Source organism: Crassostrea angulata, chromosome 7, assembly GCF_025612915.1.
Source record: "Crassostrea angulata isolate pt1a10 chromosome 7, ASM2561291v2, whole genome shotgun sequence".
NCBI lineage: Eukaryota > Metazoa > Mollusca > Bivalvia > Ostreida > Ostreidae > Magallana > Magallana angulata.
This window is the reverse complement of record NC_069117.1, coordinates 45,300,406-45,323,287: the sequence shown is the minus strand read 5'-3', so window position 1 is coordinate 45,323,287 and position 22,882 is coordinate 45,300,406. Positions and strand designations below refer to the sequence as shown.

The following is a 22,882-nucleotide window of genomic DNA, read 5'->3' as shown; positions in this document are numbered from 1 at the left end:
CAAGATGTGAACTGATTTTATACAAATCGCAATTAAAAGTTTGACCTAGTTCGATCGACGTATATTTTTTCTTAATTAAAATCATGATACTTGTTTGCCGAATATTGAACATCTTGATTTTGATCATTAGTAATCGTAGCTCACCGGAAATAATCAAATGGCTTGGTCAGGAATTTTATCCCGGGCCACTTTGTTGTAGATTTCCCCTACTTCATATGTAGGATACTGCAGATCAAGTTCCTGTTGAGATTGACTCTACGTCCTGGTGCTCTGCGACGATTTTGAAATTATTTTATATTAAATAAATCATTCTGTTTGATATTTATTTCTATGAACTAGTTTGTCTTGCAGTTGTATAGCACAGGAATATTCAGGTATGTTTTTTGGTTTATAGATATGCTTACAGTTTAATATAAATAAAAGTAAAATAATGTTTTGCACATCTAAGGCATCACTTTTTGAGCTATTAAATAAAGAGCCTATTTTGTCATTTTATATTTGTCAGTACAACTTAATATTTGCCAATATAGATATTTATGTACTCAGTATGTAACATGGGAGTGAGATGCATTTTTTAAAGATAGCTTTAAAGGTAATATTCTCAAAATTTGACTTAATAATTTCAGACTTTAAGACTTTTTTTTTATATTTGCATAATTTTACACTGAAAATCAATTAAATTGTTCAATATTGATTCCTAGAAACAATGCCTCTATGCATGAAATATGTTTCAAACATGCAAAACGTTGAAAATATGCGTTCATAACAAATAAAATTGAAATATTGAGTCAAATTAGTGTTTATAAATTTTAAAAGAATGCATGATTTTAATCATTTTTCCTGTAAGAAACCTTCCGCACGAAAATATAGTTCCCTGAAGAAAAACATTCACTGTTTACTAATTTTATATTGATTTTTTGAAAGATGATGGATGTTTTGTAATACTTAAAATATCTGTGCTAAATGTATATATACATTTAAAATACATAATACAAAAAAATCTACTAAAAAGAAAATGATTAAATGCGTAGTGAACATGACGAGTCAGATACTTTAAAAGATTAATAATTCGGTTATTTATTTTTACATATTTTTAACGTCGAATTTCAATCGAGTCTTGTTAGAATGAACATGATTTAAAGTACATTGATTTTTATTAAATGGAACAATGGAGAGTGTTCATGTGTTACATCTACATGATTGATTTACAATACACTTTGATTTTTGGAAAAAGGTAGCATATAAAACCCATTTTTTTTCCTTTTTTAATAAATTGATATCAATGCGTCAAAAATGCCAAAATGCATAAATTTATTGCGTGACGAGTAGGTAGGGAGGCGACAAAAAAATAGTGGAATTAGAAAGAAAAAAGAAGTGTTAATCTTAAATTCGTATTTTTTACATGTAGCTTTTCTTTGGTGGGGGTTATACATTTAATCACGCAATGAAGAATTTTTGGAACGCCTTTTTTCAAAGTTTATACCAATCAAAAACATTTCAGTATTAGGGAAAAAGAAAAATCTTCATCACTAATTCTTTGCAATAAATAGGGAAGCTATTCTTCTGAAAATCTAAAACGGTTACTAACACTCTGTTCTGATAAAAAAAAAACCAGTAACATACACCAAATCTGTCGATGATCAGAAACTGTAGCAAGTTTTCACACTCAACAAGTTCTCACAATCGTAACAAGTTCCACTAGATGTTTTTTTTCATTTTAGACATCTTCTAGTTGATCAGTTTTTTCTGTCGTTACCACTGTGGAAGGGTATGATTTTTGTAGTTTTAACATTACATTCCCTAAATAGAATAACTTACACATATATGCATCCATAAGGATAAATATTATCACTTCGACTGAAGGTAATCCACTTCCATATCAACTTTGTAGATATACTTCTTTTATTCCATAAATGTTATAATCTTATTTAAACAAGGTTCCTTCGATTCTAGGATGACCAAACGTCCCTATATGTGGTTGAAGGCAGTTGTAGGCATTGGCGTCGTTTTGTTTCTGGCTTACAAATATCGTGGTTGTAGTACTTTCCAGAAAGTTTACGTCATGAAAAATGTCTATGAACAATCCGGACATCCACCGTATTCTGTCCATAACTTCATCAACTACAAAAGGAAACCCAATACTCAAAACAATGTAGTATTCCAAACGAAATCAGATTCAAAGACCTTCAAACCAAATCCTGACCATAACTGCATCGCGACCATTCCAGAGAAATATATAACGAATGGCGAACAACCGGTGCTAATTCCAGACGACCAAGAACTGACGTCACTGCCAGAAAATGTAGTCACATGTTTGTATCATCGTTATGTGACAACGCTTCAATACTTCTGCGGATACAAGGAGCGCATTGGTCAAATTCCTCGAAATGGATGGTATATCTGTGCAGACCCATCATTTGTGCCCAGCAGTAAAAATTGTGTCGTATTTTCTTCAAACAAGAAGTTTAATGACAACATTTTCCTATCAGATATAAAAGCGCGGTATAATTGTCGGACTTTTACAACTCCTCTTTCTGAATCAGATTCCCTTCAAAGCTGGATTACTAAGAACAACGTAGGAAATACCGTAATTGACGTGCTGACTCTCTCAATTAGTACTTATTCCGAACTAGAAGTCATTGATAAAATGGTGGAAGAAAAGTCCATTGGAAAAGTAAAACAACTCCTTCTGGAACTTCATTTTGATCCTTCAGTTACCAAGAAAACAGATTATATTAAGTTATTAACACGCTTACAAATGTTGTTTCAAGCAGGCTTGCGTATCATCTGGTACGATAGGGTGTTCCAATGTGTAGGGGTCAATAAATTCAACAAGTGTTACGCCATTTATTTTGTTCAGAGGTCTTTAAAAGAAAAGGAGCATCAATTTAAAGAAATAATTCTACCCTCAGAGGACGAAATTCGTAAACTTCCAACTCAAGAATTACAAGACTTGTATTACCGATATATAATGACGACCCAGTTTTTGTGCAAACAGATCGTACGAATTGGGAAAGTGTTGGACGGTGGGTGGGATGTATGTCATGATATGATGCTGAAGATCGACAGAAACCCTTGTATCGTTTACTCATTTGGTATAAGCCACGATTTCTCGTTTGACGATGACATGGCCAACACCTACAACTGTAATATACATTCTTTTGATCCCACAATGAATAAGAACGATTTTAAACATTCCGAAAAAGTTTGGTTTTACAACAGAGGTATAGGGGACACGTACAAGAAGTTTGGATCGGGTTATGTAGCTCCTCTTGATAAAATCAGAAAAGATCTGAAGCATGATAAAGTTCCTATTGCTGTAATGAAGGGTGACACAGAGGCCGCCGAATGGCCGTCGACACCTCAGATGTTAAGAACAAACCAGCTAGCCGATGTTTCTCAGTTTTATCTAGAATTGCATTCGGATGGAAAGGTGCCTGATCACGTGATTCTTCTAAAGAAAATGCACGATGCGGGATTCCGTATATTTTGGTTCCATATAAACCCAACTTGTACTTTCAAAGCTAAAATAGGTCAACTTTCACAATGCATGGAGGTTTATTTCATGAACACTAAATATCCATTTAATTCATGAATCAGCAATGTAATCATTGATCACGAGGGTTGCTTGCTATTTATTTTGTATGAGTGATTGGCCTGGCACAAATTCATCTCATTATCACTAGAGGAATACATAAAATATGTCTGTGTTTTTATGCTTCGTTTACTATACATGTCTATGTAGAATTGGAATATAAATCTCTATAAGAATGTGTTTGTGTGAATTTGTGTATCAGGATAAGTCCTGAACAATTAGAAACTTTCCCGGTTCAGATTTGCCTATTGGGGATGTAACAAAATGTACAAATGGTGGTTCTTAAGAGGTATGACTTTTATCTATGTAGTTTTAAATCACTTCAGATTTAACAAATTTGTTATTATCAGATATGAATTTAGTAGGCGGGGCCACACAAACCAAGCGAAATCCATAGCAAAAACCATCTAGAAGATATTTAGAAAAACTGAGGCCCTGTATTTCATGCCTTATTGGCTCGACCTGAACAGCGGTTGATAGACCGTTGGTTTTTATCTGACTTCCGTTTTACACTTAATTCTGGGATAATTTCCCCTACATGACTAGCACAAAAATGGATGATGTGACAGGGAAACTGCTTGCACTTTTAACCTTGGTTAAAGGCAAAACAGAATTTAACAAAAGACGTGGTTGCTTGTTTCCTACGAAATGGCTGAAATGTAGTTTTTGATACCAGGAAATTAGCAGCAATTTCTCTAATACAATGTTTTTTCACTGGCTTCTGCCATTATAAATTGACGTTTCTATGAGGTGACGGAAGGACTCGTAATAATTCTACCATGCTGATTCCCCATGAATTTTACGCATATTTTTTTTTTCAAATGATTAATATTTTAACAAATGATGAGCTTCTAAATGAAACTTTTCTGAATAGATAAAAGTAAATATCAAAAAGCCATTTTACCTTTGCAATTTGATGGACATTTGTAAATCCTGATGTTACTATAAGGTGAAGGAATTCTGTTTATGATTTGGCAACTTGCTTCTCAAATTGACATAATCATTGGCCCAACTCTTGTTTTTAACCTTTATATGATCCATGCCCCCAAAAGAATACCGTCTGATATAGACAAATAGTTACAGACGTTTTGGGTGATTGTATCCCATTACTAGTACCTTGCAAACACTGGCTATAAAATTCTTTACTGTAGTCAATTGGCATGGTGAGTCCACTGAAAGGCCACTGTCATTTCTCTTTGTACTGCACCTGGTGCGATTCTTTGGCTTTGTGGGTCCACTGATAGGCCACTATCTGTTCTTCTATGTAACGACTCTTAATTGATCCGTATGCTGGGTAAGTCCACTTGAAAGCCACTGTCTTCTCTTCTCTGTACCGAATCTGGTGTGATCCTTAGGCTTGGCGGGTCCACTAATAGATCACTATCTGTTCTTCTATGTATCGACCCTGCAAGTCTGTAGTTCCTGGTCTAAATAAAATTGAATGGACAAATTTGTTTTCAAAGATAGGGTTCATTGTGGTTGCTTGAATCTCCATACGATAATGAGGACGCCCAATTTAACTGATCTCATACATAGTCAGCGCATGTAGTTGTAACCATGGGTTGATGCATGTTGAATATCATAATTCACCACGTGATTTCTCATCTCAGGTAACTTCTATCACGTGACGTGTAAGGTAGCATGTCATCTGCGAACTAGGACAATGTTTCCAAACACGTTAAGTTGTCAAGCATTGATTAAAATCTTCTATACTTACATAGGCGTTGTCGTATTGTTGAAATCAAAGTAAACTATTGTATACTTGTTCCATATAGAATAGAAAGGGCTATGGTGAAGTTATTTTTCACACGTGCCATTGCTATTCATGCTAGTCTAATGTTAGTAATAAATATACTGATCGTGTCAGATTCACCTCCATCGCCTATTAATATCAATAATACGTTTGATCAAGGGTAGATAAGCAAACATTCTCCTTTTTGAAAGTTTTAAAGGGGGAAAACATAGAATAAGTTTATTGTGTTACAGTCTCAAATCTTAATTTATGTTGGAAATTGAGAAGACTCTTTAATGAAATAAACAAAAGTGATATTAGGTTAAGAAATAAACGCAAAAACGCAAAAAACCTGGCCTAAGTGCAGTCATCCTTTGTACACAGTTTGTGTCTATATGTATGTTGTTTATAATTACTACTGTGTAGGATAATCATACCAATGCCAAGGCGGCATATTTTGCACCCATCTAAGCTGCGTGTATCGAAGAAAGAAAAAATTCATAGACCAGTGTTATAGAGTTTATAACAACCTTTATTATTATTGTACTAGTATCTCATATGTCATGTAAGATAATTATCTCTAAAAATTAAATTTCGGTAAAAAATTAATTTTTGGGAGTTGATTTTAATCAACTCTCCTATGCACTTACTCGGGCAAAGCGAAAATGAAACAGTGTTTGGACCTAAGCACAAATCAATACCGCTGACAACACTTAGTTCTTGAAAATAATAGATAAATTCGATGCTATGTATTCTGAAGCATTGTTTTTCAAGAAAACTTATTTATTAATACCATGAAAATAGTAAGATTTTAAATTGTACAAACAGTTTAGATATTTTTCAAAGTCGTTTGTATTCCTACGCTAGAGTTCAATGTAGTCTCGTTCAACCAGATGTTTGGCTGTCTTCGTTAATATCCGACAAAACAGAGTCTCTCTTGCTTGTCGGAGATAAACGGAGACAGCCGAGCGTTTGGTTGCCTGGAACCATACAATTTCCCAGAAATATTTCGATTACTGATACTTCTTGCCCTGCAAAATCACATATCGTTGATTTTGAATAAATAACAATCGATAAAATCAACTCCCTCAGTACTTCAGTACTTTGATTCTAGATTTGATTGGAAAATCAACTTTTCTATAGAATATTTTGAATTTTTCTCTGGAATTCAAAAACTTCCGACAGAAATTTAAATTCCAATAGAATCTGAATAAAAGTCATATAAGATAGATAGAAATAATAATTTCCTAAAGAAAAATTGTCTGTCTGAATCGAATTCCTGCAGGAAAAACTTAACTCCGATAGGAAATTTTGGAAATTTACTTCCTACAGGATTTTTTGAAATTCTATAGGATAGATACCAATTTTCTATATATTGCATACAATGATACATATTGATACACTAAGTAGCAAGATGCAATATTTTTTTCCTAAAAGCTACCGTTGCCATATGGTAACAGATCCCAAAAATAGATAAATGGCAAATCTTAGCATCTTCAAAGCAATATTGAAAGTAATTGCAGCTTAACTAAGTTATGAAATATAAAATATTACATTGACTATATAGACAAGAAGATGGGGGAATGAGATGGTGCAAATGCCCATTCGGTTTAGTCGTGAAATACAATTTTGAATTTATTTTTTCCCAATTAAATCTAATCAAATATATCATAATATGAGTTTGCCAAAGCACAATTTCTAACTATATTCAGTTTTTAATATATTTTATAAAAAATACGAAAAAAAAAATTGCATGAAATTTTGGTGGTATCGAATCCATACCATAAAAACCCTAGATATATAAGGTTACCTTATGTTAGGAACTCTAACCACTGAGCCATACCAGACACAACAAAATAGGCTCTTTAAATATTATGCTTCACTTTGACTACGAATTTACGGACGTATTATTTTTCAAAACGTTCAATTGTTGGGATACAAAATAATATTTGTAATGTATATATCTCTCCACGTTTTTGTTGATTGAAATCGTTTTGTTTTCCATTAGACCTTAATTAGACTATGAGAAAAATATGGAGCCCAGACCAACTCTATAAAAGAAAATGCCTAAAAGTTCTACAAAATTACACTATTTGTAGGTTTTGATACGTATACGCCTGTTTGAGTAGTATTAAACATATTAATAGGTTTAAAACCAATAATATGTTAAACATATATTGTTTTAAATGATTTAAAAAAAAAATAGATAAGATTTATTAATATTTTAATTTTTCAGTAGCCTGTCCGACCGTGTATGGACATTTTGCACGCCTTATCCACCCATATTCTTTCAAATTATAGAAAAACATTGGTGGGCAAATCAAAATCATAAAAATATTACCTGAAAACCGAAAATTATTTTCAAAAACATAACTTTTTGATATCTTTTAAATATTATAGTAGTTATCATTGAACTAACCTCATAGATATTTAGCTTTATTTAAAATATACATGTTAAATAAAAATTTGGCACTTGTTGCTATGGTAACAAGGTTAAAATAAGAAAAAATGAAGAAAACAGTAGTGATTCTTTCAAGCTCTAATGCTTGTTTTGATTAATATCTAGAACCATTTTTTATTTGCTTTTCGTGGGAAACTTGCAAAAATTTTATATCATATATATTCAAGCATTATTCAGTATCTCTAAATTGCCGTTGCTAAAGAAATATGTGGACTTGAGGAAATCATAAAAAAAAATCTTAATTGTTCAAAACGTCATAGCAACGGCCATTTCTTTTGCTCCACTTCAACTGATATTGTATTTAAGTTGAGGACATATTTACTCATTCTGATCAATTTATTTTAAAGTATCATGATCCTGTAATAGGCAACAGTCTTCAAAAGTACCTCAACATATGCAGATTTTTGTGTTTTTTAGTTGTTGTTACTATAGCAACGAATTTAATCTTCAGTAATACTATCTTTGTTGTCAAACTAAAACAACAGTTTAGATTCTTCCGTTTAAAGCTATTTATGTTTGAATAAAATGAAAAGATGTTATTTTTAATTTGCTTTTTAGTTATTCTGGTTACACTATTAAACCATTCATTTGCCCACGGAAAATTTTCAAAAATTTAAAAATTCACAAAATATTGTAGGCCATTGTTTTACTCTGTATAGCTTAAACTGCTGCAATCTCTTACAATTTGTGTTCAAATAAGCTTAAAACAACGATTTCTAAATCTATGTGCCTGCGACCTTGGCAACCGGTCACCATACAACCCTTTAAGGTGTTTTGCATCTTTATTCATCAAAGGGTATCAAAATACGAAATACATGTATGAAGAAAATATGTGACTAGGCGTGGCCAACGAATGTTGATATTTACAGAGAATTTATCTTAAAAGCTATAAAGTGGAGATATTTCCCCAGATTATACCGTTCTTTATAATTTTGGACACTTAATAATTATATAAATTCATTAACATAGGCTTTTTAGTGTTGTTTAATGTAGAAAATATTTTAAAAATTGTTATTTTCCCGTAATATTTAAGCACTGACGGATACTTCTGATTTCAATGCAAGCTTAACTTGACCAAAATTAGCACACATTTTAAATAATTGATGATTTTAAATTGCCTATAGATAATTAAGATAACGCGCAGAACTATGTGAAGTGAAAAAACAGCAATATGTGTGTCATTCATTTGTTTCTATGTTTCATCCGTCATCATATAATAACATAAAGTTCATGTGCTTATATTAATAAACGAATAAAATCTTAATTTTAACTTTTCTAAATGAAAACACAAACGTTTTATCATTTCTACTTTATTGCCGTTTGAAAAATCATTTTGACGTTGTTTAATTGACACATATCAAGATGTGAACTGATTTTATACAAATCGCAATCAAAAGTTTGACCTAGTTCGATCGACGTATATTTTCTTAATTAAGATCATGATACTCGTTTGCCGAATTATGAACATCTTGATTTTGATCGCCAGCAATCGTAGCTCTCCGGAAATAATCAAATGGCTTGGTCAGGAATTTTATCCCGGGCCACTTTATTGTGGATTTCCCCTACTTCATATGTAGGATACTGCAGATCAAGTTCCTGTTGAGATTGACTCCACGTCCTGGTGCTCTGCGACGATTTTGAAATTATTTTATATTAAATAAATCATTCTGTTTGATATTTATTTCTATGAACTAGTTTGTCCTGCAGTTGTATAGCACAGGAATATTCAGGTATGTTGCTTGGTTGATCGATATGCTTACAATTTAAAGTAAATTATGTAAGTAAAAGTAAAATAATGTTTTGCACATCTAAGGCATCACTTCTCCAGCTATGAAGATATAAAGCCTATTTTGTATTTTTATACTTGTCAATTCAACTGACAAAACCGTAAAAAAATATAAAAGATAAAAAGAAAAAAGAAAATCATTTTTCTTTGCTTTTCTTAGTGTGTTTGAAAAAAATAAGTTAAAAAAAATGCATTCGTTCCAGATTTACAAAATATTTATTTACCTCACAAGAATTTTTTAAAACAACTTTTAAAATGTCGTTGTATCAAGAATTTGTTACGAATGAAATCGTTAAAATTGAAATCTAAGGACAAGCAATACTTAAAACATACATGGAGGAAGTGATTATCCCCCTGTCAGGGGACATTTAATTTTACCTATACTATTTGCACTAAAAATCAGTTTTCGTTGTATTTACTTTGGTTACCAGTTTTTTAACTGAGGAAAATATTAACTAATATCTATACTACTATATTAAAATAATAGATTCGAATTTTTTGGGCTATAAAAACGAGAAATCGGAAGAGTATTGTCATTTGTTTTTTTTATATTTTAAACATAATATGCACTAGAAGATTACCAATTTGTTTTTATTTTTTCTCAATCAAGCTTCGCTAATTAATAATCAACGAAAATTCCTTGAAAAAATCCGATATTCATATGGATTTTTCGGATTTTACAATCTTGCGCACGCGCATTTCAGTCACGCTAAAATACAGGAGGCTCTTTAGTTTTTTTTTTCTCCACAATATCACATTTGTATGGATAAACTCAGAAACGATATTACAAATACGTGAAAATTTTCATTGAAAATTTGTCATATATATATTCTGTTCATCAAAGGAAATACCGGAGATACCTCTAACTCAGTGCATTTAATATGAAAAATCCCGATAGTTCCGAATGTCAACTCGGAGCAAGTGAAAAACGTTACTTGAGAAAGTGTTGAATTCTTCATTAATATATGAAATTAATTTTTAGATGAAAGGTATTTTCAGCCTCAGAATGGTTTATTATGAATAATTTGACTGTTATTTTCAATGCAGTTTCATTAATTTTTTCCAAAATCGTTTCGGAGCGATTCTGCAATTTTTTGCTGCATTACGGGTATATGGGAGGCATTTTAACTGTGTTATAGGCCTGTCCCGAGACACAGTTAAATTATTCTAACTAAGCAGAGTGTAGTGAAATTAATAGCATTAAACTTGAACTTTATTTATTTTACAACGATTGATAAACAAGTTCTACAACTTGTATTAATATCTCTCGTCGGCAAGGATTGTTGTGGGAAGAAGCCGGAGAACCCGGAGAAAACCCACGTATCCAAGCGGGCGACATATTAATAGCATTATTGTAGGCTTAAAGCTTTTTTTATGTAAATGGCAAGAATACAGTGTGTCGATGTATCTATTTCGTAAATGTCAATTATCATATACAATGTCAACCCGTGCACGCACGGGTCAAAGTCTAGTTGTTTTAAAAGATGCACCATGATCAGATTGAAATTGCTGATTTAAAAACTCTATATAAAACCGCATATTTTTTACTGAGTTTTTGCACTTGAAATTAGCTCCTTTTTCGGTGAATGATTTTGATTTGAAATAAACAATTTCGGAATGACTTGTGTGAATTCATTGCATATTGTTTATATAAAAATTTATGTACTCAGTATGTTATTGGCATGAGAGAACATGTGGATAATTGATGCATTTTTTTAAAAGAGAGCTTTAAAGGAAGTATGTATTCTCAAAATGTGGCTTAATAAATTTCATACTTTTTCTCGATATTTGCATAGTTTTACTCAATCAATCAAATTTTTTGATATTGATTCCAAGAACAATGCTTTTATGCATGCATGTAAAACGTTGAAAGTTTGCGTTTCTAACAAATAACTGAAATATTTAGTAAAACTACTTTAATTTTTAAATGATTTTATTTTTGTCATCATTTTTAGTGATTTTAATCCTTTTTTCTCTAGAAAACCTTCCGCTTTATGAACGTTTTGTTATACCAAAAAAAATCTTTCTGTGTTAAATGTACATGTATATATACATTTAAAATACACAATACAAAAAAAACTAATACTAAAAAGATAATAAACTCTCGTGGAGCGAATATGACGACTCAGATACCTTAAAAAGGTGATTTATATTCACGTACTTTCTACGTGGACTTACATGGTTGGTTTATAATACACTTTAAATTTTGAAAAGGTTACAAATAAAACCCGTTTTTCTTTTCAATAAATTAAGATCAATGCTTCAAAAAGAATGCCAATATGGGCAAATTTATCAAGTGACGAATACTATGAAGGCGACCAAACATTTGATTAATTATAAAGTAAAAAAAATACACGGTGTAAATCTTGCACGAATTCACTGTGATTCAGATTTGTGTCTTTCGCAGGTGGAGATTATACTTTTAATCACGCAATTAAGAATTTCAGAACGCCGTTTATCAAATTTTTATACCAATCAAAAAAATTTCAGTATTAGGGGAAAAAATCTTCACCACAAAGAATGAATTCTTTGCAAGAATTTGAGACATTTAAGCTACTTGACTCCCCTGGAAATCTATAACAGATACTAACACTCTGTTCTTATACAACCCATTAACATATCCCAAATCTGTCGATGATCGGAAACTAAAGCAAGTTCTCACACTCAACAAGTTCTCACAATCATAACAAGTTCCACTAGGGTTTTTTGTTATATAAACCTTCTAGCCGATCAGTTTTCCTATCGTTACCCGTGAAAAAAGGTATGATTTTCGTAGTTTTTCCATTCCATTCCCTAAAATAACTGACACATGTATGCATCCATGAAAATAAATATTATCACTTTGACTCATGTTAATCCACTTCCATTTCAACTTTGTAGATAAACTTCTTTTATTCCATTAATGTTATAATCTTATTAAAACAAGGATTTCTCCCTTCCAGGATGAACAGACGTCCCTATATGTGGCTGAAGGCAGTTGTGGGCATTGGCGTGGTTTTGCTACTAGCTTACAAATATCGTGGTTGTAGTACTTTCCAGAAAGTTTACGTCATGGAAAAAGTCTATGAAAAATTTGGACATCCCCCGTATTCCATCCACAACTTCATCAACTACGAAAAGAAACCCAATACTCGAAACAATGTAGTATTCAAAACAAAAACAGATTCAAAGACCTTCAAACCAAATCCTGACCATAACTGCATCGCGACCATTCCAGAAAAATATACAACGAATGGCGAACAACCGGTGCTAATTCCAGACGAACAAGAACTGACGTCACTGCCAGATAATGCAGTTAGATGTTTGTATCATCGTTATGTGACAACGCTTCAGTACTTCTGCGGATACAAGGAGCGAATTGGTCAAATTCCTCGAAATGGGTGGTATATTTGTGCTGATCCTTCTTTTGTGCCCAGCAGTAAAAATTGTGTCGTGTTTTCTTCAAACAAGAAGTTTAATGACAACATTTTCCTATCAGATATAAAAGCGCGGTATAATTGTCGGACTTTTACAACTCCTCTTTCTCAATCAGATTCCCTTCAAAGCTGGATAACTAAGAACGATGTAGGAAATACCGTAATTGACGTGCTGACTCTGTCAATTAGTACTTATACCGAACTAGAAGTCATTGATAAAATGGTGGAAGAAAAGTCCATTGGAAAAGTAAAACAACTCCTTCTGGAACTTCATTTTGATCCCTCAGTTATTAAGAAAGAAGATTATATTAAGTTATTAAAACGCTTACAAATATTGTTTCAAGCAGGCTTGCGTATCATCTGGTACGATAGGGTGTTCCAATGTGTAGGGGTCAATAAATTCAACAAGTGTTACGCCATTTATTTCGTTCAGAGGTCTTTGGAAGACAAGGAGCATATATTTAAAGAAATGATTCTACCCTCAGAGGACATGATTCGTAAACTTTCAACTCAAGAATTACAAGATTTGTATTACCGATATCTAATGACGACCCAGTTTTTGTGCAAACAGATCGTACGAATTGGGAAAGTGTTGGACGGTGGGTGGGATGTATGTCATGATATGATGCTGAAGATTGACAGAAACCCATGTATCGTTTACTCATTTGGTATAAACCATGACTTCTCGTTTGACGATGACATGGCCAACACCTACAACTGTAATCTGCATTCCTTTGACCCTACCATGAATAAGAAAGATTTTAAACATTCTGAAAAAGTTTGGTTTTACAACAGAGGAATAGGGGACACGTACAAAAAGTTTGGATCGGGCTATGTAGCTCCTCTTGATAAAATCAGAAAAGATCTGAAGCATGATAAAGTTCCTATTGCTGTTATGAAGGGTGACACAGAGGGAGCCGAATGGCCGTCGACACCTCAGATGTTAAGAACAAACCAGCTAGCCGATGTTTCTCAGTTTTATCTAGAATTCCATTCGAAAGGAACAGTGGCTGATCACGTGATTCTTCTACAGAAATTGCATGATGCGGGATTTCGTATATTTTGGTTCCATATAAACCCATCTTGTACTTTCAAAGCTAAGATAGGTCAACATTCAGAGTGCATGGAGGTTTATTTTATGAACACTAAATATCCATTTAATTCATGAATCAGCAATGTCATGATTAATTACGAGAGTCGCATGCTGTTTATTTTGTATGAGTGATGGGCGTGGCACGAATTAGTCTCATTATCACTGGAGAGAAATAAAAAATATAGATGTGTTTTTCTGCTTTGTTGACCATACATCTATATGTAGAATTGGAATATGAATCTCTATACAAATGGGTTTGTACGAATTTGTGTATCGTTCAGAAAATTAAATGTATTTTTAGAAACTGATTTTACAGGGATATTATATTGTCTAGTTCATTAGAGACTGGGGCATATTTGTTTTATTACAAGTAATTGTGGATGATCATTCATGAATAAGAAACATTTATTTCTTCTTGGATTCTTTCTTCAAAGATTTGTATATATTGCAAGAATTCGATAAATAACGCTAACGAAGAGAATAAACAAAACCAAATGATTCTTTAGATACAGGTTCAACAGTAATTTATATAAAACCTGTTACAGATATCATAAGTTAAAAAAGGTGATATCAAATTATTATATCTCAAAAAATTCAGACATTCACTGAACTCCTTCATATCAAACATCATTTTTTGTTTTCTTTAATCAAGGTTAACAGATAGCCAACACCCTATTCATTAATGTCTGTTCCTTTTGGAAAATACCTAAAAATAAACGGTCAAAAATTTACACTGTTAGGATAACCTAAACTGTCGAAATATTATTGTGAGGAGAGAGTTGTGCTTTGATTCTCCAACGTATTTTCAATGATTTTCTAATTATATATAAACATTTATACATGTATCGTCTTTAAAAAAATGAAATTGAGACGTAAACAATAAAGCAGATAACTTCTGACCTGTATTTGTTGATAGATAGATCCAGCCTTTTAACTAATCCTCTGCAAAAGAAGAACATAAAAGAAAATTCAAAAGCGATAACTGTCCAGTCTTATGTACTTAAGCATCTAAATTCCATCTCCCCATCTCCCCATAGAGTTTTAGAGTACCCCGTTCTTGCTGCATGAGTCCCAGCACCAATACCAAAACTATGCCCCTTGTATAATATAACTTTTAAATCAAGATCAATGAAAGATATCGCGGAACACAGCTGTTTTGCGACAAAAAAATATAAAACATGGTGTCCGGCTATGACTTGAAACAATGGATTTGAATTACGTCCCAATTTCTGCGTGAACATATGTAGAGCATGAACTGGACATTTGGCGAAATACTTATGTCACAGGTGATGAAAAGTCAAGTCTCAACCGGGACTCGAACCCAGGGCCTCTGGCGTACCGTGCCAGCGCTCTTTTTTTTTTTTTTTTTTTATTTTTTTTTATCTTTTATTGATATTCAACATAATACACACTGTACATATCAATTCTTAAAAACAGCAATGTCTAATAAACAAATGAATTTATACAAAAGGACAAGTATTAAAAAATAAATATCAACACACCCTCCGTTTCTTTAACTAGAGGATTTCTGTTCAAAAATAATTTGGAGAAAATATTTCTTCTGTTTTCCTTGATACACAATTGGTAATGATTATATGAAATAAATTGTCTTAACATGTATTTACAAAATTTAGTAACATCCATCTTCTGTTGACTTTTGATAAACAGTTGTCGTCGTTTGTATATACTTAATCTACATATTGATAAAAAGAAATTAACAAAAAATGTATTTACATTTTTTATACCCGTTGACAATGATGAGAAAAACATCTCATCAAATCTTAAAGTATTGAAAATATTTACATCTACATCTTTGAATAATGTTTCTAAATGATACACAACAAATTTGTTTATAAATTCATGTAATTCATTACAGCCAATAAATAAATGAATAATATCTTCATTTTGTAATGAGCAAATTGGACAACAATTTGATTCTGTTTTGCCGATTTTAAATAATTTTTCATATGTAAATATTGCATTGTGATACATCTTAAAATCTAATTCAATAATTTCAGGTGGTTTATAAGACTCCGATAATGTACCCCATCTTTTGAAAAATACATCAGAATCATCAATATTAAATTTTTCTTTCCAAAAACTATTTGATACAGGATGTTGAAACAATTTGTGTAGCAGAAATTTGTAAAATATTTTAACAGTACATGTACTAAAAACTATAGATTGATTTTCATATTTTACACAAAAGTCTGCAAGAAAAGCCATGTTGTGAAACTCCTTTTCTTTTACATATTCTGTCCATTCCCTCGGAATGCTTTCTAAAAGAGTTCTGTAATTTTCCTTGATAGCCAATACATTTACATCAGGGTCATACTCTTGAATAATATCAACAATATAAGAACTTGGTAAAAAACCCGGTATAACTTCATATGCTATATGTTTTACATGTGTAACGCCTGCCTTAATAAAAACATTCCACTTTAACATTTTACCTTTGTTTGTTACTTTTGGATTACAAAAAAGACAAAAATTATACACGTCACTTTCTTTTTGGTTAAATATCACATAATCTTCTATTGCATACCATGCGCTAAACATTTCTTTGTAAAACTGAGGTAATGTAGGTAAGTCTTGATTAAACAATCTCAGTAAAAATATTTCTGAATTTGCGCCTAAAGAACATATCTTTGACAGGTGATATTTTAAAATGTGTTTCCACAAAAAATCTTTCGATGTACAAAAATATTTAGCTAGAAATTTAAGTCTAAATGATAACATTTTGAGATAAATATCATTCAACATTAAACCTCCATTATGTTTATCACCAACAATAGTTTTGTAAGACACCAAATGTGCACCATAATTCCACAAAAATTGAATACATTCTTTTTGTATTGAATCTCTTGCCCATTTAGGCATTGATAAAACAGATAACGAATACCACAACTTTGACATCAACATAGTATTTATAACAACTGCCCTTCCTTGAATTGTTAAATCTCTTTGTCTCCACAAATTAAGTATTTGTTTAATTTTTTTCACTTTGTCATTCCAATTTAAAACTTCACATTCTTTCTTGTTTCTACCAAAAAATATACCAAGTATTTTCATAATACTTGTTTCAGAAATATCAAAAGTTTTTTCAACTTTATCTTTTAAACAACCTGAACCTATACACATAATTTCAGATTTTTGAGTATTAATTTTTGCACCTGATGCGTTTCCATATAACTCAAAAACTTGTAAAACTTCTGTTATAGAACCTGTATCTGATAATGTCATAGTTGTATCATCAGCGTGTTGAAACATTAAAGCCACCTTGTCAGACATTGGTATAGGTATTCCTTTTATATTTGTGTTACTTCTCATTGCATGATACAAAGGTTCTGCTGATAAAACATATAATAAGGCAGATATTGGACATCCCTGTCTGACCGAATTTTTAACTGGAAAATAATTGGTTAAAAAACCATTACATTTGACACTACTAAAAATGTCATGATAAAATATCTTTATCCACCTTTTAAAATAAGGTCCAAAACCAAATGTATCTAAAACATCAAATAAATAATCATGACTTACTCTATCAAAGGCTTTTTCTTGGTCTATTTTAACAATGTAGCCCTCCAAATTATCCATTTCTACTAAATCAATAATGTCTCTAACACTAACAATAGTATCTGCTATATCTTTTCCTAGTATACAACATGTTTGAGCATCTGATATAATATTTGGTAAAACAAATTTTAATCGATTTGCCATAACTCTAGCAATGATCTTATAATCAACATTAAGTAAGCTAATAGGTCTATAATTTTTCAAACATCTTTTGTCTCCCTTTTTCTTGTACAATAAAGTAATAACACCCATTTTCATGCTATGTGATAACGATTCTTTTGTTTCTATTTCTTTATACAATTTAAACAAAATATCACTTAAATATGGCAAAAACATTTTGTAAAATTCAACTGTTAATCCATCTGAGCCTGGACTTTTGTTATTGGACATTTCTTTAACTGCTATTATGATTTCTTCATTGTTAATACAGTTTTCACATAACTCAAAATCATTCTCATCTAATCTTTTATCAACAAATGATAAAAAATGCTCCTTACTTTCTTTTTTAATACTGACAGATGAGTATAATTTTGAGAAAAACTTATATTGAATATCTAGTAACGCTTCTGTATCATTTTTAATTACACCATCATCAACTAATTCTTTAATTGAATTTGATTTTTGTCTAACTTTTTCCAAATTCAAAAAATATTTGGTACATTTATCTGACTCATTGGCCCATTGAGCCTTTGACCTTAACATTGCACCTCTACATTTTTCTAATTCAAACTCTGACAGTTCACATTTCAACGCCTCATATTTTTCAATATCAATTTTTTCTCCATTTGCAATATTCTCAGATAACCTTTTTATTTTGTTTTGTAGAGTAAAATATTCTTTGTTACGTTCTTTCGCCCTTCTTTTACTATAACTCTGAGAATACTTCTTAATTTTGTATTTCAAATTATCCCACCAAACTAGTAGTGATGTATTGTATAATATGCAAGCTTTTTCTCTTTCTATCAGTTCTACAATTTTTCCTTTGTATATATCATCATAAAGTAGTAAATTATTTAGAATCCATATTCCAGGACCTCTTTCAACATCATCATTATTGAAATAGAGCACAACCATTGAGTGGTCGCTCAAAGTAGTTTCTACATAATAAATATTTCTAACATACTTATTCAAATCCTTAGATGTCAAAATATAGTCTATTCTACTTTGAACTAGTCTATTTTCAATCACCATTTTTCTAGAAAAAACTTTTTCTTTTTTATTTCTATTTCTCCATATATCATCAACACTATGTTTATTCATAAATTCAAACAGTGCATTATAACCTTTGTCATACGTATGGACTGTTTTTCCACAACGATCTATTTCACTAAGCGTGTTATTAAAATCTCCTAATATCATAAGACTGTTAGACATTGGGATTATTTCTGAAATATTCTTAAAAAATGATGATCTATCTGCAACTTTGTTTGGTGCATATACATTTATGATATCAAATGTTTCCTCATTATCTTTATATTTTATGTGTAAAAATCTACCATCAAAACCATTGACAAATTCAACATTTTCTTTTAAATCATTTCTTATCAAAAAAGCTACACCTCTTGCCGAACTATCATAATTATTGTAAATAATTTCACCATTCCATAAATGTTTATACATATCAATAAATTCATCTTTCCAATGTGTCTCTTGTAAACCAATTATATCATATTTCTTTTCAACAAATAAACTAAATATCATTTTCATTTTGTCAACATTACATAACCCATTACAGTTCCATGAAGTAACTAACATTACAGATATGAGTAATAAAGTTACAATAATTTTATTCATTTTATCTATTCTTTTTGGCCTTTCCTTTCTTCACTTTCTTCTTTCTCTTTGTTTTTCCTTTGATAATGATTTCGTCGTCCTGTTCTGAGGACTCGGAACTTTCTGAATGTTCTCGTACGACCTCGTTTCCTTCCGCGTTATTTTGATCCCTATGGCTATCGGCACTATCAACGGGTTCACTGATTTTTCCACTATTTTCTTTCACATGTGAATCAATTTCGGGTTCAACTTTCTTTTGTTCATCGTGCGTTTTCCCGATATCATCTTCGGTTGGATTTTCCGGTGTTTCGTTTACTTCCATTTCTGGTTCTGATTCCCTCTCTTGTGCCTCGTCAAGCTGTGCGCCTTTCTCCTTATTCACCTCTTCAACAGGGCTGTCATCTCCTGAATCGTGTTCACTGGACCCGCACGAACACTCGTCTCCCCATTCAAGACAATCGTAACACTTTTTCACCGTACATGTTCTAGCGTAGTGTCCTTGTTGTTTACATCTAAAGCAGACGAATTTAGGGCAAGCCCTAAACAGATGATCTTGCGAATAACATAACGAACACACTTTAATTTGCCCATTGTGGATAACCCTGTAGTATTCTTTTCTGAATTTGATTGTGTACGGTAATGACTGCATATTTGGTGGTAATTTTACTCGTACGTATCTCGTTCCATCGGCGATGTTTGTTCCAGGGTAATATCGCCGTTTGATTGGAGATAATATTTCAATGTTCATTGACAGAAGTGTATCTTCAATTTCATGATCTTCAATGTATGCTGGGAGATGTAGAAAACTGACCATTATTGAGTTTTGAACAATTTCTCTACATTCATATGTTTTGTCTCCTATTTTTATTCCTTCTAAAAGATACTGAAGAGGGGCCCTACCGTCTAAGGTGATTTCATATAGATTTCCTGATCTTGGGACACACGCGAACATAGATCCAACTCCACAATTTTCATGTACAAACTTGATGATATTATCAGGTTTAATCTGCCCATTATCTAATACATCAACAGTTACTGTGTTTTCACGGCGGTAGTTTCTATTTACCTTGTTTGGGTTGTTTTGTGATCCGCCCTCATGGCCGCCACTCGACGTGGCAGGCATCCTGCCCTTTGTTGACACAAAGTCAACACTACTTGCAAATACAGTTCAACAATTCACTTATGTACAATATTATATATACAGTTATTCAACTTGGCTCCTTTTTAGAAGCTTTACTACTTACATAAGTACACAAACCAACTAACTATCGTCTCCACGAAAACTATCCGTGCACTCTCGGCTGACAGTAAACCGGAAGTCGTGCCAGCGCTCTAACCACTGGGCTATTGAGACCCGATATATTGACTGACAGTCACACACCTGTGAACCCTGTGACATACTCCCACTCTTGGTAGAAATTCGTCCTCGAATTTACGAGTAGAACTCTACGAGTTAAGGAAATGTTGTGTAACATGTTCCTAGGGAGTGACCGTGGGTTTTGTACGTTGGGCGCCAAATGTCACAGGTGGTGAAAAGTCAAGTCTCAACCGGGACTCGAACACAGGGCCTCTGGCGGTACGTTCCAGCGCTCTTACCACTGTGCTATTGAGACCCGATATATTGACACACCTGAGAACCCGGCGCCACTTATAAGAATTCAGAGATATTATAATATGAGCATCGTTTGCAATAGTCTTATAATGATTTAAGGGTGACGGAATTCAGCTCTCCCTGTTTAGTTTCAAAAGCAATATACTAGTATATGTAAAACCTCTGAATGACATTATCACGAACTTGGTTGGATTTAACTACTACTTTTCCTAACGGAGAAAGGCATTGGACGCAAACAAGAAGATAGTTTTAAGTAATAACCTAACCTTATGCAGAAAATAATGCTCTCATGCACTTAATAGTTTTAGCAAAATGATAAATTATGGGTTTCAGAGGTCGTGAGTTCAAGCCCCGGCCGGGGCGGAGGTGGAACTCCAAAAAAGGTGAATTTCTCTGTGCTTTATGTATATCTTTATCATTCACTATGGGCAGGTATATGTCAATTTGAGAGTTATTGCAATGTTTGTGCTTATTATATGTATATATCTATGCAATGTGTATCGTCCCGATCCTCTCAAATTGTCGTTTAACTGCATTCCACCTGTATCTCAAACGACCGTGTAGTGAGCGACCAGCGCTAGTTTCCCTTCGTCATCGAAAGCAAGATTTTTGTCTTGCCTAGATGGTCCAGTGGTTAGCGCGGTGGCCGCTCACTGCTAGGAGAATGGGTTTCAGAGGTCGTGAGTTCAAGCCCCGACCGGGGCGGAGGTGGAGCTCCAAAAAAGGTGAATTTCTCTGTACTTTATGTATATCTTTATCATTCACTATGGGCAGGTATATGTCAATTTGAGAGTTATTGCAATGTTTGTGCTTATTATATGTAGATATCTATGCAATGTGTATCGTCCCGATCCTCTCAAATTGTCGTTTAACTGCATTCCACCTGTATCTCAAACGACCGTGTAGTGAGCGACCAGCGCGCTAGTTTCCCTTCGTCATCGAAAGCAAGATTTTTGTCTTGCCTAGATGGCCCAGTGGTTAGCGCAGTGGCCGCTCACTTCTAGGGGAATGGGTTTCAGAGGTCGTGAGTTCAAGCCCCGGCCGGGGCGGAGGTGGAGCTCCAAAAAAGGTGAATTTCTCTGTGCTTTATGTATATCTTTATCATTCACTATGGGCAGGTATATGTCAATTTGAGAGTTATTGCAATGTTTGTGCTTATTATATATATATATATATATATATATATATATATATATATATATATATATATATATGTGTGTGGGTTTGTTAATTATAGATTAGAACAACAAAGAATATCAATTTAAGTTGGTTGAATTAAAACTACTTAAACGATAGGGATCATGTCGTTGTAACAAAGAATATTAGCCCGAGTTTAAAATTGACCCGCGTTTCATTTTTCAACATTGATTATTGATTCGGGGAAGGGGTGGGGGTGTGGGTGGGGGGCTTTTTTAACCTTTGAAAACTGAGACCAAAAGTCGTGAAATGTATACCCGGATTTCATTTTTCAACGTTGATTATTGATTTGGGATATTGGGGGGCGGGGGGGGGGGGGGGCGGGGCGGGGGCTTTTCTAACTTAAAAACTGCGACCAAACGTCATTTTTCAACAGCTTAAAAAAGGTTTTTTTCCAACCTCACACGTTGGAAATTTACCAACTACAGGTTTTTGAACTGTCTCTGAAATGGAACTTGCTCTACGCAATTATTATGTATCTGATAAAAAATCTCAGCTCCATGTTTGAATTTCTAATATTGTCCGATATTCATGCCGATATGGATTTTTGATTTTGTTTGGGTTTTTTTTTTTTGGGGGGGGGGGGGGGGGTTCCGATAGCAACAGTTTGTTATTAAGACTAAGAACTCTGTCTCTTG

General features: G+C 32.8%; 2 protein-coding genes across 2 annotated transcripts; both read left to right on the top strand.

The window, feature by feature from the left end:
• The first annotated feature begins 248 nt into the window (after positions 1-248).
• LOC128156093 (uncharacterized) lies at positions 249-3,767 on the top strand. The gene is made up of 2 exons (XM_052818093.1): positions 249-374; positions 1,954-3,767. The coding sequence occupies exon 2, from the start codon at positions 1,955-1,957 to the stop codon at positions 3,593-3,595; it is 1,641 nt and encodes a 546-aa protein (XP_052674053.1). The 5' UTR covers positions 249-374; position 1,954; the 3' UTR covers positions 3,596-3,767.
• Positions 3,768-9,406: 5,639 nt separating this feature from the next.
• On the top strand, positions 9,407-14,884 carry LOC128156109 (uncharacterized). Its single transcript, XM_052818119.1, has 2 exons — positions 9,407-9,518; positions 12,517-14,884. The coding sequence occupies exon 2, from the start codon at positions 12,518-12,520 to the stop codon at positions 14,156-14,158; it is 1,641 nt and encodes a 546-aa protein (XP_052674079.1). The 5' UTR covers positions 9,407-9,518; position 12,517; the 3' UTR covers positions 14,159-14,884.
• The last annotated feature ends 7,998 nt before the right edge of the window (positions 14,885-22,882 follow it).

Excerpts from the sequence above, each read along its gene's own strand:
- LOC128156109 (XM_052818119.1), top strand. The coding sequence starts at position 12,518 with ATGAACAGACGTCCCTATATGTGGCTGAAGGCAGTTGTGGGCATTGGC.
- LOC128156093 (XM_052818093.1), top strand. The coding sequence starts at position 1,955 with ATGACCAAACGTCCCTATATGTGGTTGAAGGCAGTTGTAGGCATTGGC.